This window comes from Carcharhinus amblyrhynchos, chromosome 6 (assembly GCF_965287045.1).
Source record: "Carcharhinus amblyrhynchos chromosome 6, sCarAmb.v2.hapA, whole genome shotgun sequence".
Lineage (NCBI taxonomy): Eukaryota > Metazoa > Chordata > Chondrichthyes > Carcharhiniformes > Carcharhinidae > Carcharhinus > Carcharhinus amblyrhynchos.
Window position 1 is genome coordinate 128172736 of NC_137329.1, and position 18866 is coordinate 128191601.

Genomic DNA, 18866 nt, shown 5'->3' on the forward strand with positions numbered 1-18866 from the left:
TAAATCATATTTTAAAAATTTGGCTAGTTGGAAGGTTTTATGCATTTAAAACTGTAACATATACAGTGCAGGAAAGCAAAAGTCACTAGTGCAAAATAATTATGAAAGGCCACAATGAGTATGACATTTGAGTATAAATATTAAACCATTATCTTAAGACACTATCACGACTTATAACAGCAGGTAAAATTTTCTTTCAATGCCCCCAAGTTGTGTTACTTCTGTGAGAAATTTAAATATCAGCTTCCTTTCTGGTTACATGTTAATCAGCTAAATTCAATGTTGGTGTTTAGTTTCATGTGCTTTCAACCTTGGTATTGTTGCAATTTTAATTTCTTAAAAGCTGTTTCAAAGATATTCAGATGATAGGAAAAAAAAGAAATGAGTTATGATAAGGATGTACAAATGAAATATCAATCTTTTTATCTTCAGTTGCTGACCAACAATATTTCCAGCATTTTCTGTTTTCATTAGTTATACTGAATAGCTTTGAATATTGAGAAGTAACATCCTAGAAACCACAAAACCACCTCTCTTCAGTCCATTATATACCTAAATGTGGAAAGACACACATTGGGCAATCTTCAGGAAACTGATCAACAATCCATTTTAAACTGATCAAATGAGTTGTCAGTTTTGGTCAGAGTTTTTCTGATGCATAGGGCAGTACAGAGGATTGGTTAGCTATGACAAAGCAAAGAGTGGGGATAAATGGGTGTTTTTCTGGCTGGTGATCAATGACTAGTGGTATGCCTCAATCAGTGTTGGGACCACAATTGTTTACAATTTACACAGATGATTTGGAGTTGGGGGACCAAGTGTAGTGTGTCTGAAGTTTGCAAATGACAGTAAGATGAATGGCAGAGCAAAGTGTTCAGAGGACACTAAAGGGATATAGATAGTCAAAGTGAGTGGGTGAGGAGACCCTCAGTCACTCATTTAGATGGAGTACTATGTTGGTAATTGTGAGATCATCCATTTTGGTAGGAATAATAGCAAAATGGACTGTTTAAATGGTTAAAAAAGTTGTAGCATGCTGCTCTGCAAAGGGACCTGGATGTCCTTGTGCATGGTTTGCAGGAGCAGCAGGTAATTAAGGCAAATGGAATTTTGTCCTTCATTGCTAGAAGGATAGTTTAAAAACAGTGAGGTTATGTTGCAGCTGTATGAAGTGCTGGTGAGGCTGTACTTGGAGTTGTGTACAGTTTTGGTCTCCTTACTTGAGAAGATATGCTGTCACTGGAGGGGGTGCAGAGGAGATTCACTAGATTGCTGCTGGAGTTGAGAGGAGTGGTTTATGAGGAAAGACTGAGTAGATTGGGACTATATTCATTGGAATTTAGAATGAAGGGGAATCTCATCAAAACATAAAATTATGAAGGAATAGCAGGACTAGAGGGCACAGCCTCAAGATAAGTGGGGGGGGACTGTTTAGATCGGAGTTGAGGAGGAACTTCACTCAAAGGGTGGTGAATATCTGGAATTCTCTGCCCATTGAAGCAGTGGCGGCTACCTCACTAAATATATTTAAGTCATGGGTAGATAGGTTTTTGACAGACAAGAGAATTAAGGGTTATGGGGAGAAAGCGGGAAAGTGGAACTGACCCACTTCAGATCAGCCATGATCTCATTGAATGGCAGGCTCGAAGGGCTAGATGGCCTACTCCTGCTCCTATTTCTTATGTTCTAATAGATGAGGCAAGGAGGTTGTTTTCACTAATGGTTGAAACCAGAACTAGGGGGCATAACCTCAAAATAATATGGAGCAGACTTAAGATGGAGTTGAGGATCATCTTCACCTAATGGGTCGTAAATCTGTAAAGTGAAGCAGTCGAGACTATCCTTGTTGAATATTTTTAAGGCAAAGTTAGATTTTTGAACAGTAAAGGAATTAAGGATTATGGTGAACAGGCAGGTAGGTGGAGCTGAGTCCACGAAAAGATCAGCCATGATCTTATTGAATGGTGGAGCAGGCTCAAGGGGCCTGATGGCCTCCTCCTCCTCCTCCTCCTCCTCCTAGTTCTTATGTTCTTAATACGATCAGAGTTGATCTGTGCCCACCTTGACTCCTTTTCTGTGCACTTCCCCATAGGCATTATTCCTCGATCCATCAAATATTTATCCACGTCCACCATCCTTTTGGGATAGAGAATTCCAGAGATTCTTTACCCTCTGTGAGGAGGATTTTCTGCACACCTCAATTTTTAATGACTGGCCCTTTATCTTTTATATTATTCATGGGACATGAGTGTCACTGGCTGGCCAGCATTTATTGCCCATCTCTAGTCCTTCTTAAAGGGCAGTTGGGGGCTGGGTGGGGGAGGGGGGGTGGTGGTGGGGAAGCTGTGACTCTGGAGTCATGTAGGCCAGACTAGGTAAGGACAGCAGATTTCCTTCCCTAAAGGACATGAGTATGTTTCCTTGTTCAAAACCCTTCCATGAGAGAAAACATCTCCCCGTCTACCCTGTCAAGCCCCCTCGGGATACAGACCCAGACTATTGATGGTCTCATTTGATAGGACAATTATCTCATCCCAGGAACTAGCCTGGTGAATCTGGTTTGTTTCACTGGACATTCCAGATCTTTACCTAATCATGTTCTGTTCTATTAATTGTTCTGCTTTCATGACCCTTGGGTGCAATAACTATTTGACTCCAATCAGGTTAATGTGACAATAACTGAGGCTGCAGCTGAAGAGAACAAATGAGAACCCCACATTTGTGCAGATAGCTTGGATAACATGTGAATGCTTCAGTACGATGGCTGGTCATGATTCATTGCGGTTTTATTTCAATGGGTCAGCATAGATTATTCAGAAAACTTGAGCCCTATTTGGTAAAATAATATCAGTGGTAATTCCCTCCTTGTCAATGGAGTCCAATCTGTTAATTCTGTATTGATGCAAAACCACTTGAAGTCCCAGAATGTTAATTTTTTGAGCAATGCCAACAAATGAAAGAATTTTTGTGACTTTCTGGAGCTCTGAACAATTAAATATTGCACATCCAAGTTATGTTGGGGAATGTTTGCTTGGGGAATTCTTAAGCTGCTTGTTAAATGTACCTGTGCGAACTTTAATACTGCAAGCTATTTATTGCAGTGTATCTAATGAGTGCCATAAAGTTGCAAAATGGTAAACAAGGCATTTTTCAATTTATATTTTCGAGGGCAAGAGTTTGCCCTTTTGTCTTTGCATACAAAAGTAAAACTTTTCAGTTATTTAAAGAAAACAATTTCTATTTAATAGCTTATTGATGATTTTGCCTTATTGCTTGTGTATATTTTCTTTTAGAGTTTTACTCTGGAGTTTAAGTTTGAGCCAAATGAGTTTTTCACAAATGAAGTAGTGACAAAAACATACAAGATGAGGTCGCAGCCTGATGAGTCAGACCCTTTCTCGTTTGATGGGCCAGAAATTATGGGATGCACAGGGTAAGCAAGTTTCTTCAACTTATGTTGAACATTTTTTAAGTTTAACAGACAAAATTGAAAATGATTTAAACATTTTGCTATTGAATTTAAAACATTGAAGAATTGCAGCAATAGAAAGTGTACCGAGTTGTCAAATTTTGTGATCTTACCTCTGGGTGAGATATGTGAATACAGTTAGAGTTGAGTTGCACTGAATTTGTGTTGGAACTGCTGGTGGAAAATCAGCTTTTTATTGTTTAAAACAAGCTCAGCTTTTTGTATCACCTCTCCAACCATTTCCAGCCATCTGTTTGAATAGGATTTACGTAGTTTATTGCCAGCATAAGCTTCTCCAATCCACTGGTTACAGTTTTAGTCCATGATGCCTCTCTGTGGCCTACAGTGTCATTGTTGAAAATGTTGGTAAGATTGACAAGTGCCAATATTGGCCCCTTATAGTCAGAGAATTCACTTCTGGGGAATAAAGAAATGGCTGAGAAATTAAAATAGTATTTTATTTGTGTACTGAAAGTTCTGCCAAACAAGTTTTAACAAGGAGCTGAAAGGAATCAGTGTTAGTAGAGAAATGGTTTTGGAGAAATGGATGGGATTGAAAGTGGATGTGTCTCCAGGGCCTGATGATCTTTATCTTAATGAAGTGGCCCTGGAAATGGTAAATTCATTGGTTCCTAGGGTAGCTAATTTAAGCCTGCTATTCAAAAAGGGAGGAAGAGGGAAAACAAGAAAAGCTTGTTTAGCGTTAGTAATGGGAAAGTTGCTAAAGTCTGTTATCAAGGATTTCATAACTCGGCATTTGGAAGGCAGAGGTATAATCATGCTTGATGAATCTATTAGAATTCTTTGAGGATGTAAGTAGTAGAGTTGACTGAAGCGAGCCAGTGGATGTAGTTTGTTTAGACTTTCAAAAGACTTTTGACAAGGTCTTAGATAGCCAACCACTTTGTAAAGTTGGAGCATGTGGGATTGCAGGTAATGTCTTGAAATGGATAGAAAGCTGGTTAGCAGAGAGTAACAGAGATCTTTTTCTGGTCGGTAGTCAATGGTTAGTGAGATTCTGCAGGGGTCAGTACGAGGACTCCAACTGTTCACATGACATTAAATGATTTGGAAGAGGGAACTAAATGTATTATCTCCAGATTTGCAGGTGATACAAAGTTGGGAGGATGAACTGTGGAGGATGCAGAGATGCTCCAGTGTGATTGGGACAGGCTGAGCGTGTGGGCATGTGTATGGCAGCTGCAGCATAATGTAGATAAATGTGAGGTTATCCACTTTGGTAGCAGTAATAGGACAACAGATTATTACTTGAATGGGTGTAAATTGAGAGAGGTGGATACTCAGCGAGATCATGGTGTCCTCGTGCATCGGTCGCTGAAAGTAAGCATGCAGGCACGGCAGGCAGTAGAGAAGGCAAATGGTATGTTAGCCTTCATAAGGAGAGGATTTGCATGTAGGGATGCTTTGCTGCAGTTGTACAGGACACTGTTGAGGTCACCTGTCCTGGGTTGGCAGACCTGTCTGACATGTGATGAGACACGAGGTTGGTTGGGGTTATATTCATTGGAGTTTAGAAGAGTGAGGGGGGATCCTCATAGAAACTTAAAATTCCGACAGGAATAGACAGGATAGGTTCAAAAAGAATGTTCTGATGGTCGTGGTAGGCAGGAGCAGGATATCGTGGTGATCAGCCATGATCATCATGAATGGCGGAGTAGGCTCGAAGGGCCAAATGGTGTACTGCTTCTAGTTTCTGATTCTAAACCTGCGCACCATTTTCCAGGTGTGGCTTCATCAAGGTCCTGCATAATTGTATGCTCCTGTACTCAAATCCTCTCACTATGAAGGCCAGTATACCGTTTGCCTTTTGTTTTACTGCCTGCTGTACCGGCATACTTGCCTTCAGTGACTGGTGTACAAGGATAAAAGAACATTAAGCGGACAGCGGAGGCACAGGATAAAATGGTGTGAATATTTCAGATTAAAAATCTAAAAACCAATTGAATTTTAAAAAAACAAATCAAAAACTAATTAAAATAGGACGGCGGGCCAGGCATTGTATTGTATCTGCAGGATGTGGGAGCTGGTGGACCCCATTGTGGTTCCCAGTGAGCACATATAGTCCATGTTGTTCGCACATGTTGTGGCTCAGAGTTGATGAGCTGGAGTCTGAACTTTGGGCATTGCAACACATCAGGGAGGGTGTGAGGTACCTGGATGCTGCTGACCAGTGGTCAGGGACAGGAGGATATGATTTAGCGTAAGGCAGGTAGAGGGATCCAAGGGATAGCACTGCAGGAGCCTCGGCCCCTGGCCTGTCCAACAGGTTCGAGGTTCTTGCTCCTTGTGTGGTTGAGAGGGGATGCTAAGAATGATGAGTAAACTGACCATGGCACTGTGGTTGAGGGAGCCACTCAAGTTGGGGGAAGAAAAGACAAATTTAGTTGTCATTGGGGATGGTATAGTCAGGGAAATAGAAACTGTGCCTGAAGAGTGTGTCCTGAAGGCCTGCTTGATGCCAGGGTTCAGGACACTTGTTCTGGGCTGGAGAAGAACTTTCAGTGGGAGGAGGCAGATCCAGTGATCTTGGTCCGTGTAGGCATGAGTGACTTAGATAGGATAAGGAAAGGAGGTTCTGTGTACACAGTTTGAAGAATTAGGCATTAAATTGAAGAACAGAATCTTCAAGGTTAAAATCCCTGGATTGTTACTTGAGCCACATGCAAATTGGCAAAGGGTATGTTAAATTAGGGTGACAAATACATTGGCTAAAAGATTGATGTTAGTAAAGTGGAAGTGTTTTTTGTGAATACTATGTATTTAGTTGTAAATTCCTTTGTTTCTGACTGCAAGGTACTTACATTTGTCTTGTCTTTGCCAATTTTCTTTCTCTTCACGTACCTATCGAAGTCTTCTTTTGCTCCCTGCAAGTTTCTCCCATATTCTCTTTTCTTAATAAATCCCTTGATCCTCCTTTGCTGAATTCTAATCAACTCCCACTCAAAGGAACAAAACAATACCGCACAGGGACAGGCCCTTCGGCCCTCCTGCACCGATCATGTGTTCCTAACCAGACCATCCGTTTGTATCCCTCTATTCCCAGTCTGTTCACGTGACTATCTAGATAAGTCTTAAATGATCCTAGCATGTCTGTCTCAACCAGCTTGATAGTGGATTCCAGGCCCCCACCACCACCCTCTGTAAAATACGTCCCCCGCATATCTGTATTGAACCTTTGCCCCCCCCCCCCCCACTTGAACTTGTGACCCCTTGTGTTTGTCATTTCCGACCTGGGAAAAAGCTTCCAACTGTTCACCCTATCTAATTTATAAACTTCTATTAGGTTGCCTTTCACCCTCCGTCTTTCCTGGAAGAACAACCCTAGTTTACTCAATCTCACCTCCATACCAGGCAACATCCTAGTAAACCTTTTCTGTACTCTGTCCAAAGTCTCCATGTTTTTCTGGTAGTGCAGCAGGCAGAACTGGATGCAGTATTCCAGATGTGGCCTAACCAACGTTCTATATAACTGCAACAACATATGCCAACTTTTATACTCCATCCAATAAAGGCAAGCACGCCACCTGCCTCTTTCACCATCTTTTCCACCTGTGTTGCCACCTTTAAGGATCTGTGGACTTGCACACCCAGATCCCCCTCTGCGTCTATACTCCTGATGGTTCTGCCTTTTATTGTGTAGCTTCCCCCCCCCTCCCCCACTGCATGAGATCTACCAAAATTCAACACTTTGCATTTATCTGGATTAAATTCCAGCTGCCATTTCTATGCCCAATTTTCCAGCCTATCCATATCATGCTGTATTCTCTGACAGTGTTCATCACTATTTGCAACTCCAGCAATCTGTCATCCGCAAACTTAATCAGACCGGCTATATCATCCAAATCATTTATGTAAATCACAAACAGCAGAGATCCCAGTACAGAGCCCTGCGGAACACCACTAGTCACAGACCTCCAATCAAAACAAGGCCCCTCCGCTGCTATCCTCTGTCTTCTACGGCCAAGCCAGTTCTGTATCCATCTAACTAGGTCACCTTTGATCCTGTGATTTAACCTTTTGCACCAGCCTGTCATGAAGGACCTTGTCAAATGCTTCACTAAAATCCATGTAGATGACATCCACGACCCTTCCTTCGTCAATCATTTTTGTCACCTCAAAATGACCAAATTTTGTGAAGCATGACCTCCCTCGTACAAAACCATGTTGTCTATTGCTAATGAGACTCTTCTGTTCTAAATGTGTGTAGATCCTATTTCTAAGAATCTTCTCCAACAATTCCCCTACCACGGACATCAAGCTCACTGGCCTATAATTACCCGGTTTATCCTTGCTACCCTTAAATAACGGGACCACATTTGCTATCCTCCAACCCTCTGGGACCTCATCTGTGTCCAATGAAGAAACAAGGATTCCTGTTAAGACGCCCAGCAATTTCATCTCTTGTCTCCCTCAGTAATCTAGGCAGATGCCATATGGCCCTGGGGATTTGTCTACCTTAATGCTTCCTAAAACACCTAACACTTCCTCCCTTGTAATTGTGATTTGTTCTAACGGGTGTACACGTCCCTCTGAGACACTACTGATCAACATGTCCCTGTCCTTTGTGAATACTGATGCAAAGCATTCATTTAGGATCTTGCCTACTTCCTTGGGTTCTAAGCATAATTCCCCTCCTTTTGTTCTTGAGAGGTCTGATTCTTTCTCTGACAACCCTCATGCTCCTAACGTATGTATAAAATGCCTTGGGATTCTCCTGCCAAGGACATTTTGTGACCCCTTTTTGCCCTTCTAACTTCCTTTTGAGTTATTTTCTACTTTCTCTGTATTCCTCCAGTGCTTCATCTGTTTTTCAGCTGCCTGGACCTTGTGTATGGGTCTTTTTGATTAAACACTCCTTGGGTCGGTTGTTTTTTCCAACCAATCTGCCTGCCTCTTCCTTGGATCTAATTTCCCTTCTTAACCGTGGTTTGGCCACCTTTCCTATTTTTTGCGCGAGACAGGAATAAACAATTGTTACAATTCACCCATGCGCTCTTTGAATGTTTGCCTATCTACAGTCATCTTTTTGAAGTAACATTTCCCAATCTGTCATAGCCACCTCATACCATTGTAGTTTCCTTTTACTAAGATTCAGCACCTTACTCTCAGAATCAACTACATCACACTCCATCTTGGTGAAAAGTTGTACCATATTATGACCACTCATCCTTAAAGGGTCTAACACAACTAAATTGTCAGTTATTCATTTCTCATAGCACAACACACCATCTAGGATGGCCTGTTCTTTAGTTGGTTCCTCACATATTGGTACAGAAAACCATCCTGTATACACTCTAGGAATTTCTCCATTGTTGTATTGTGACCTAATCTGATTTGTCCAATTTATATACAGATTAAAGTGACCCATAATTACTCATGGAAACATACAAGATAGGAGCAGGAGGAGGCCATGTAGCCCTTATAGCCTGCTCCACCAAAAATTACAATCATGGCTGACCATCAACTCAAAAGCCTAATCCTGCTTTCTCTCCATGACCTTTGATTCCATTTGCCCCAAGTGCTATATCCAGCCGCCTCTTGAATACATTCAATGTTTTGGCATCAATTACTTCCCGTGGTAATGAATTCCACGGGCTCACCACTCTTTGGGTGAAGAAATATCTCCTCACCTCTGTCCTGAATGGTCTACCCTGAATCCTCACACTGTGACCCCTGGTTCTGGACTCCCCCACCATCAGGAATATCCTCCCTGCATCTACCCTGTCTAGCCCTGTAGGAATTTTATAAGCCTCTAAGACCCACACTTAGCCCTAGCACCACCCCAACCCTCATTTATCTGAGCTCCAATGAAAATAATCCTACCTGATCAATCTCTCCTCATACATCAGTCCTGCCATCCCAGAATCAGCCTGGTAAACCTTCACTGCACTCCCTTGAGAGCAAGAACATCCTTCCTCACAAAAGGAGACCAAAACTGCACACATTACTCTAGGTCTGACTTCACAAAGGCCCTGTATAATTGCAACAACACATCTCTGCTCCTGTGCTTGAAACCTCTCTCGATGAAGGCCAACATACCATTTGCCTCTTTTACCGCCTGCTGCACCTGCATGCTTACCTTGAGCGACTGGTGCACAAGGGCATCCAGGTCCTGCTGCACACTCCCTTCTCCTGATTGCTTCCAAAGTGAATAACCTTGCATTTATCCACCCACCCAACCTGTCCAAATCATTCTGAAGGATCCCCGCATCCGTGTCACAGTTCACCCTCGCACCCAACTTTGTATCATCTGCAAACTGACTTGTTACATTTTGTTCCCTCATCCAAATCATGAATATATATTGCCTATATAAGATGTTCCTTTATAGCATGCATCTCTGCCTGTTTAATGCCACCCCCAAGATCAATACTACAGTTTGGAGGTCTGTTTACAACCCCTATAACATTCTTTCCCCCTTAATGTTTCTCGACTCTATCACATTGCCAGAGTTAATATTTTTCCATGTGCTTGCATTAATTTTCCCTCTAACCTGCAATGCAATTCTGCCACCTTTTCCTTTCTGTCCTTCCTAGATACTACATAATGATTGATTTTCAGGTTGGAACTAAACTCTTTATTCCAGAAAGAACAGTGCAGCACAGGGAGAGGCCCTTTGGCCCACCAAGCCTGCACTGATTACATTACTACACCAATTGCCTGTATCCTTCCCTTCCCTACCTGTTCATGTGTCTATCCGGATAAGTCTTAAATGTGGCTAACGTGTCTGCCTCAACCACCTCGCTTGGCAATGCATTCCCAGCACCCCCCACCCTGTTTTTAAAAAAAACTTCTCCCGTGTTTCTCTCCTGAACCTTCATCCCCCAATTACCTTGAACTTGTGCCACCTTGTAATTGTTCATTTCTGCCCTGGGAAAAAAACTACCCACTGTTCACCTGATTTATGCCCCTCCTAGTTTTATAAACTTTAATCAAGTAGCCCCTCAGCCTCCTTTCCAGGGAAAACAATCCCAGTTTATTCAATTTCTCTTCGCTAATATCCTCCAATTCGAGCAACATTCTGATAAAACCTTTTCTGTACTCTCTCCAAAGCCTCCACCTCCTGGTGGGGTGGCAACTGGAATTGAACACCATATCCCAAATGTGGCGTACCCAGTGTTTTATATAACTAATGTAATCCAGAGATGTGTGGGCTAGGTTGATTGGCAAGAGTAAGTTGCCCCCTAGTGTCAGGAGGACTAGCAGGGTAAGTACATGGGGTTACATAGAAACCCCTCTGCACCGACCTCAATCCCCCCCCCCCCATTTACCCTCTAACCTACATATCTCAGGACACTAAGGGCAATTTTAGCATGGCCAATCAACCTAACCCCCACATCTTTGGACTGTGGGAGGAAACCAGAGCACCCGGAGGAAACCCACGCAGACACGAGAATGTGCAAACTCCACGCAGTGACCCAAGCTGGGAATCGAACCCAGGTCCCTGGAGCTGTGAAGCAGCAGTGCTAACCACTGTGCTACCGTGCCGCCCAGGGAGAGAACGTTGTGGGATTGTTGTTGGTGCAGGCTCATGGGTCGAAAGGCGTTTTGCACTGTAGTAATTCTATAACTTGCCAACTTTTATACTTGTCGCCCCAGCTGATGTAGGCAAGCATGCCATATATTTTCTTCACCACCTTCTCCACCTGTGCTGTCACTTTAAAGGATTTGTGGACCTGTGCTCCCAGATCAGAGTCTATGCTCCTGATGGTTCTGTCATTTATTTTATAGCTCCCATCTGAATTGAATCTACCAAAATGCAACACCTCTCATTTGTCCGGATTAAATTCCAACTGCCATTTCTCCATCCAATTTCCCAATTTATCTATTTCCTGCACAATCTTCTTCACTACCACAACTTCAACTAGCCTATTATTTCTACATCTGCCAAAATCTTAGATCTGTTCTTCAATTTCCTGTGGGCTGTTGGGAGACCTATAGTACTGTCCCCCTTTCTGTTTCTGAGCTCTACCCACAGTGTCTTGTTTCATGATTCTTCCAAGATGACTTTGTGTAGCTGTGATGTGCTCCCTAACCACCAGATCTATGGAAAGAACATAAGAAATAGGAGCAGGAGTAGGCCATCTAGCCCTTTGAGCCTGCGCCGCCATTCAATAAAGATCATGGCTGATCTGTCGTGGCTCAGTTCCACATTCCCGCTCTCTCCCCATAACCCTTAATCCCCTCTCTTATCAAAAACCCATCAACCCGCGTCTTTAAAATATTTAGCGAGGTAGCCCCCACCACTTCAACGGGCAGAGAATTCCAGAGATTCACCACCCTTTGAGTGAAGAAGTTCCTCCTCCAACTCCGTTCTAAACCGCACCCCCCTTTATCTTGAGGCTGTGCCCCCTAGTCCTACTATCCTTTCTGAGCGGGAAGAGCCTCTCCACCTCTATCCTATCCATCCCATTCATCATCTTGTACGTCTCAATGAGATCTCCCCTCATTCTTCTTAACTCTAACGAGTACAAGCGTAGTTTATTCAGCCTCTCCTCATAGCTCAACCCCCTCAACTCCGGCATCAGCCTAGTAAACCTCCTCTGCACTCCCTCCAAGGCCAAAATATCCTTGCGTAAGTACGGCGCCCAAAACTGCGCACAGTACTCCAGCTGCGGCCTCACCAATGCCCTATATAGACGCAGCAAGACCTCCTACTTTTATATTCGATCCCCCTCGCTATGAAGGCCAGCATCCCATTCACCTTCCTGACCACCTGCTGCACGTGCTGGAGCATTGTTTGCTGGAGCAGAGAGACAGATAAGAAATTACCTGTTTAAAAACCTGTTTAAATAAGTTTAAAGCACTTTGTAGTAAGAACACAGAAACAGGCCAGTTTAACTTGACACTTGTCATGAGGAGGATGTGTGGAAAAGATGAGTGGATGATGATGAGACGAAGATGAGTGGAAAAGCAAATCGCATGGAAGGCGCGGAAAGTCTGCAGAGAGATCTGGATAGGCTGAGTGAGTGGGCGAAGACCTGGCAGATAGAGTATAATGTAGCAAATGTGAGGTTATCCACTTTGGTAGAAATAATAGTAGGAGGGATTATTACTTAAAAGGCGAAAAGCTGCAGCATGCTACAGTGCAGAGGGACCTGGGGGTGCTTGTGCACGAATCACAAAAACTCAGTCTGCAGCTGCAGCAGGTGATCAAGAAGGTGAATGGGATGTTGGCCTTTGTAGCGAGAGGGATAGAATATAAAAGTAGGGAGGTCTTGCTGCAACTGTACAGGGTACTGGTGAGGCTGCAACTGGAGTACTGTGTGCAGTTTTGGTCGCCACATTTGCGAAATGATATATTGGCCTTGGAGGTAGTACAGAGAAGGTTCACTAGGCTGATACCGGAGATGAGGGGGTTAGCCTATGAGGAGAGATTGACTAGACTGGGTCTGTACTCATTGGAGTTTAGAAGGATGAGGGGGGATCTTATAGAGACGTATAAGATAATGAAGGAGCTAGATAGGGTCGAGGTAGAGAGATTCTTCCTGCTTAGAAAGGATAGCAGAACTGGAGGGCACAGCCTCAAAATAAGGGGTGGGCAGTTTAGAACAGAGTTGAGGGGGAACTTCTTCACTCAAAGGGTGGTGAATCTCTGGATTTCTCTGCCCGTTGAAGTGGTGGAGGCTACCTCGCTGAATATATTTAAGTCATGGGTCGATAGGTTTCTGATAGACAAGGGAATTAAAGGTTTTGGGGAGAAAGCGTGAAAGTGGAACTGATCCACTTCAGATCAGCCATGATCTTATTGAATGGCGGGGCAGGCTCGAAGGGCTAGATGGCCTACTCCTGCTCCTATTTCTTATGTTGCGTTAAAATTGGAGCTCGGTTTGAGAAGGGAAAATCATATTTAACCATTTTATTGGAATCCTTTGAAGGACTAACATGAGTAGTTGCTGAAGGGTATCCTTTGGACATACTGTACTTGGATTTGTAGAAGGCATTTGATTAAGGTGCCACATCAAATGCCACTGGAAAATAAAAGCTCATGGTGTAGAGGTGGGGGGTTTGGTAGCATATTGACATGTATTTTCAAGCTTCTCCTTTTACCAAAACCAATACCCAGCCATTCCAACAGAACACTACAGCTTCACAGGCCCATTATGGGTTAGTAAATTTGCTGATGACACCAAAGTCGGAGGAGTTGTAGACAGTGAGGATGGATGTTACAGTTTGCAGAGGGACATAGATAAGCTGCAGAGCTGGGCCGAGAGGTGGCAAATGGAGTTTATTGCGGAAAAGTGTGAGGTGATGTATTTTGATAAGAGTAACAGGACTACAGAATATAGGGCTAATGGAAGGACTCTTGGTAGTGTCGGCGAGCAGAGAGATGTCAGTGTACGTGTGCATACATCCCTGAAAGTTGACACCCAGGTTGATAAGTTTAAGGCGTATGGTGTGTTAGCTTTTATTGGTAGAGGGATTGAACTTGCAATTGTACAAAACTCTGGTGCGGCCGCACTTGGAGTATTGCGTATGGTTTTGGTCGCTGCATTATAAGGATGTGAAGGCATTGGAAGGGGTGCAGAGGTTTACCAGGATGTTGCCGGGTATGGTGGGAAGGTCTTATGAGGAAAGGCTGAGGGACTTGAGGTTGTTTTCGTTAGAAAGAAGGTTGAGAGGTGACCTAATTGAGGCATACAAGATGATCAGAGGGTTAGATAGGGTGGATAGTGAGAGCCTTTTTCCTTGGATGGTGACGGCTAACACGAAGGGGCATAGCTCTAAATTAGGGGGTGGTAATTATAGGACGGATGTCAGAGGTAGGTTCTTTACTCAGAGGGTAGTAATGCTGTGGAATGCCCTGCCTGCAGCAGTTGTGGACTCGCCAACTTTAAGGGCGTTCAAATGGTCAGTGGCTAGGCAAATGGATAACATTGGAATAGTTTAGGTTAGAGGGTCATTAGATTGGTTCCACTGGTCGGTGCGACATCGAGGGCCGAAGGGCCTGTACTGCGCTGCAATGTTCTGTGTTCTACTATAAGGACTTGTCAATCTTTGGCTGTCTCCTCAGATCTTCTGGCTTTTCACAAGTCCACATTATTCTAAATTTGCATTCTGCAGTGAAAGTTTGAACTTAAGGGCTTCTCTCTGCTCTTCATTCTGTGGTTACCTTTTGATAAGGTGGTCTTGAAACTTTTTGGTTGACTGACAAGTATGGGGATAAATGGGTCACTTTCAGGTTGGCAACCTGCAATCCTTGGAATGCTGCAGGGATCTGTGCTAGGACCTCAACTATTTACAAACTTTCTCAATGACTTGGAAGATGGGACCAAATTTACGGTAACTAAGCTTGCAGATGGCACGAAAGTAAGAGATGAAGTGTAAATAGGTTGTGAGTAGGTAAAATAAATTGGCAGCTGGTGTATAATGTGGGAAAATGGGAACTTGTCCACTCTCGTAGGAAGAATAAAAAAGCAGTACTCTATTTAAATTGAGGGAGATTGCAGAACTCGACGGCACAGAGAAACGTGGGTATCCTGGTGCATGAATCTTAAAATTGTATGTAAGTGATTAAGAAGGTAAATGGAATGTTGATGTTTATTACAAGACGGAATGAAATAGAACAATTAGATTTTGCTGCATTTATGCAGGATGTTCATGAGACCACATCTGGAGCACTGTGTACAGTTATTCCTCATTTAAGAAAGATGATCTTTGCATTAGGAACAGTTCCGACCAATCAGACTAAATCTCCTTGAGCTACTACCATTGGCATTCCTGTTGTGGCTGCGGACCGCATCAGAAGCTCTTGGGTGCTGGAGGTGGTTTGAGGACTGGCTTCAGCTCACAAGCAATTCTTTTCCCAGCAGCTTGTGAGCCATTGATTTTTTTTTCCTGTGTCTAGTATAGGGTAATAGAATGAATCATTTAATGGAAGTAACTAGGTTATTTGAGAGATGCTCACTTTGTCATGGAGTTTTTGAATTGCATTATGTCACTGGTGTAAATGTGAACATGACAATCTTTGAACTTCTAGCAAGGAATGCAAAATGATTGCTAGCGAGCAGAGATGGTAAATGGAGCTGCTTAATGTTGATAATATTGGAAAATTGAAGTGAATGACCTGTTTATTTCCTACCACAATATATATTTGTACATCTGTAATGTTGCCTGGAAAGCTTATCTAGCAACCAAGAATATTTTTTTAAAAAATCTGCAACTCATAATGCAGGTGCCTGATCGACTGGAAGAAAGGAAAGAACATCACAATGAAAACAATTAAAAAGAAGCAGAAGCATAAGGGTCGTGGCACTGTTAGAACCGTGACAAAAACTGTACCAAATGACTCTTTCTTCAATTTCTTTTGCCCCCCTGAAGGTGAGTCTGAACAGTGTTAATAGATTTAATTAACATGGAATCATAGAACCCCTATAGTGCTACTTTGTAATTTTTCTAATTTACTTTCCTTTTTCTCTTGCAGTTCCAGAAAATGGAGAGCTGGTAAGTTGGCTGTTAAACTAATGTTTGTAATTTACTGTTTCAATATATTGCAATTTTTTAATTTAATGTTTTTAACTGTTGCACATGATGCCTCCTTATGAAGCAGGTTTCTTGATTGCTAAGGGAACATTGTTACGTGGGGCAAACCTGTTACTGGTTAACAATTTTTGGATGTTAGCTTAGAATGTCAACTTGGACATGATGGGGTTAATGGAGAAGAAGCAGAGATGTTTTGCCTGATCTATTTCTTAAAGGAACAGTGTCTTCAGCTGAATAACATGCAACAATTTATAAGTGGAACAAGGATGCCAATGTTGAAAGGAAATTACTGTGGATGCTGGAATCTGACACCAAAAGACAAAATGCTGGAAAATCTCAGGTTTGGCAGCATCTGTAAGGAGAGAAAAGGGCTAATGTTTTGAGTCCAGATGACCCTTCTGTCAAAGCTAAAAGGCATAGAAAGAGGGAGATATTTATACTGCAGGGTGTGGGAATGAAAGATAAGTTGTAGAAATGGAAAGCAGTGAAGGTGGGTGGTGGGGGGGTGCAAGGGGAGAGACATAAAATCCTGTCGGAGTGAAGAGCAGTACTTCAGGGTAGATGCCAATGTTGGCTGCTTAGTAAAGCCTTTTAAATTAAATGCTAGAACTTTTGAGGTTTTACTTTTCTACTGTTGTAGGATGAAGATTCTGAGGCAATACTTGCTGCTGATTTTGAGATTGGTCACTTCTTGCATGAACGCATAATTCCACGAGCAGTATTATACTTCACAGGAGAAGCTATTGAAGACGACGATGATGATGTAAGTCCTTTCTATAAGGTGCTGTGTGCTGCTATTTTGGTAAACCTAACTTTTGATACCTGTATTCTTGGCAGCCTAGTAAAGTGAGTGCAGACCATCTGTTGTGTTTAGAAATGGTTATGTTCCACAGAATAGCAAATTCCACGGCTTAAAAGCCACATCCTAATAGGAAAGTATCCTAAGAAAGAAGTCCAAAGATGTACAGGTTAGGTTGATTGGCCATGCTGAGTTGCCCTTTAGTCTGGAATTAGCAGGGATGCGTAGTTTAGAGGGATGAATGGTAAAATATGGGGGTAGGGCCTGGGTGGGATTGCGTTCAGTGCAGACTTGATGGGCCGAAGGGCTGCTTTCTGCGCTGTAGGGTTCTATCTATGTTCTATGTAAATAAATGGGATTATAGGGATAGAGCCTGGGTGGGATTATTGTTGGTGCAGATTTGATGGGCTGAATGTTCTCCTTCACTTTAGGGATTCTATGATTCTAAGGCAACTCACTGCCATCTTATCAAATGCAATGAGGAATGTTGGCCTCAAGTGCTAGGGGCAGCATGATGGCACAGCGGTTAGCACTGCTGCCTCAGTGTCAGGGACCTGGGTTCGATTCCTGGCTTGGGTCAGTGTCTGTGCCGCGTCTGTGGTGGTGGCAGCATGGGATAATGCCACTGGACTAATAATCCAGAAACTGAGGCAGATACTGTGGATACACAGACTTAAAATCTTGCCTCGGCAGCTGGTAGAATTTAAATTCGGTTAATCTGGAATTGGAAGTTAGTGCAAGAAATGAAGACCATGAAACGATCATCGATTGTCTTAAATTTTTTCACTGCGGGTGGTGAGTGAGTGGAATTGGCTGCCGTCGGTGGTGGTGGAGGTGAACTCGCTGGGGTCTTTGAAGAGACTTCTGGATGAGTGCATGGGATTTAATGGGATTGAGTGTTATAGGTAGGTCCAGTAGGAAGGGATATGATCACAACTTGTGGGCCAAAGGGCCTGTTTGTGCTGTAGTTTTCTATGTTCTGTATTCCACTGTGCTGCCACTTCTGGTGGGTTGTCCTGCCAGTGGGACAGATAATATCTGGGTATGCTGATGATATCACCTAGGACATTGCAAGGCATGATTCTGAGTATAACGATGTCAGGCTATTGCTTGACAAATCTGTCAAGAATGTTCTTACAATTTTGGTTCAGATATGTATAATGAAGACAAGGTTGACAGGCCAGTGTTATTTCTAATCGATGCCAGGTGATCTGCTTAGTTTTTCCTTTTTGACTTCCGAATGCTTTGGTGCAACTTAGTGGCAATTAAAAATCAACCGTATACTTGAGTCTCATACGCCAGACCAGTATGTGGAGAAATAAAGCAGATGGGATTTAACATCGTGCTGTAGTGTTCTATGTTAAAGGTGCCGTGATTCAGATGCTTCAGGAAGGACAGGGAGGGGGGGCAAAAGAGGTGGCGGAGTGGCACTGTTGATCAGGGACAGTGTCATGGCTGCAGAGAAGGTGGATGCTGTGGAGGGACTGTCTACGGAGTCTCTGGGTGAAAGTTAGGAACAGCAAAGGGTCGATAACTTTGAGTGTTTTCTATAGGCCACCCAATAGTGACAGGGAAGTTGAGGTGCAGATAGGGAAACAGATCCTAGAAAGATGTAGTAATAAGAGTTGTCATGATGGGAGACTTTAATTTCCTAAATATTGACTGGAACATCCCTACGGTAAGGGGTTTAGATGGGGAGGAGTTTGTTAGGTGTGTTCAGGAGGGTTTCCTGACACAGCGCGTGGATAAGCCTACGAGAGGAGAGGCTGTAGTTGACCTGGTGCTGGCTAATGAACCAGGACAGGTGACGGATCTCTTGGTGGGAGAGCATCTCGGGGATGGAGATCATAATTCTGTCTCCTTCACGATGGCATTGGAAAGAGATAAGATCAGGCAGGCTAGGAAGGTGTTTGTCTGGAGTAAGGGGAAATATGATGACATCAGGCAGACAATTGGACGAATAAACTGGAAGGTGGTGTTCTTGGGGAAAAGTACTGAAGGAAGGTGGCGGATTTTCAAGGAATGTTTGACTGGAGCTCTGCACAACAATGTTCCGATGAGACAAGGAGGTCTTGGTAGGTCGCAGGAGCCGTGGT

At 43.2% G+C, this 18866-nt stretch overlaps 1 protein-coding gene across 4 annotated transcripts in view; it reads left to right on the top strand.

Annotated features, from left to right (window-relative positions):
* Positions 1–18866, top strand: part of nap1l1 (nucleosome assembly protein 1-like 1) — a 116539-nt gene that overhangs the window by 69875 nt on the left and 27798 nt on the right. For all 4 annotated transcript variants that reach the window (XM_080191458.1, XM_080191460.1, XM_080191461.1 and 1 more), the window contains exons 9-12: positions 3294–3433; positions 15664–15809; positions 15913–15932; positions 16612–16734. In XM_080191458.1, the coding sequence (XP_080047584.1) occupies positions 3294–3433; positions 15664–15809; positions 15913–15932; positions 16612–16734 (429 nt within the window). The remainder of the gene's footprint in view (positions 1–3293; positions 3434–15663; positions 15810–15912; positions 15933–16611; positions 16735–18866) is intronic.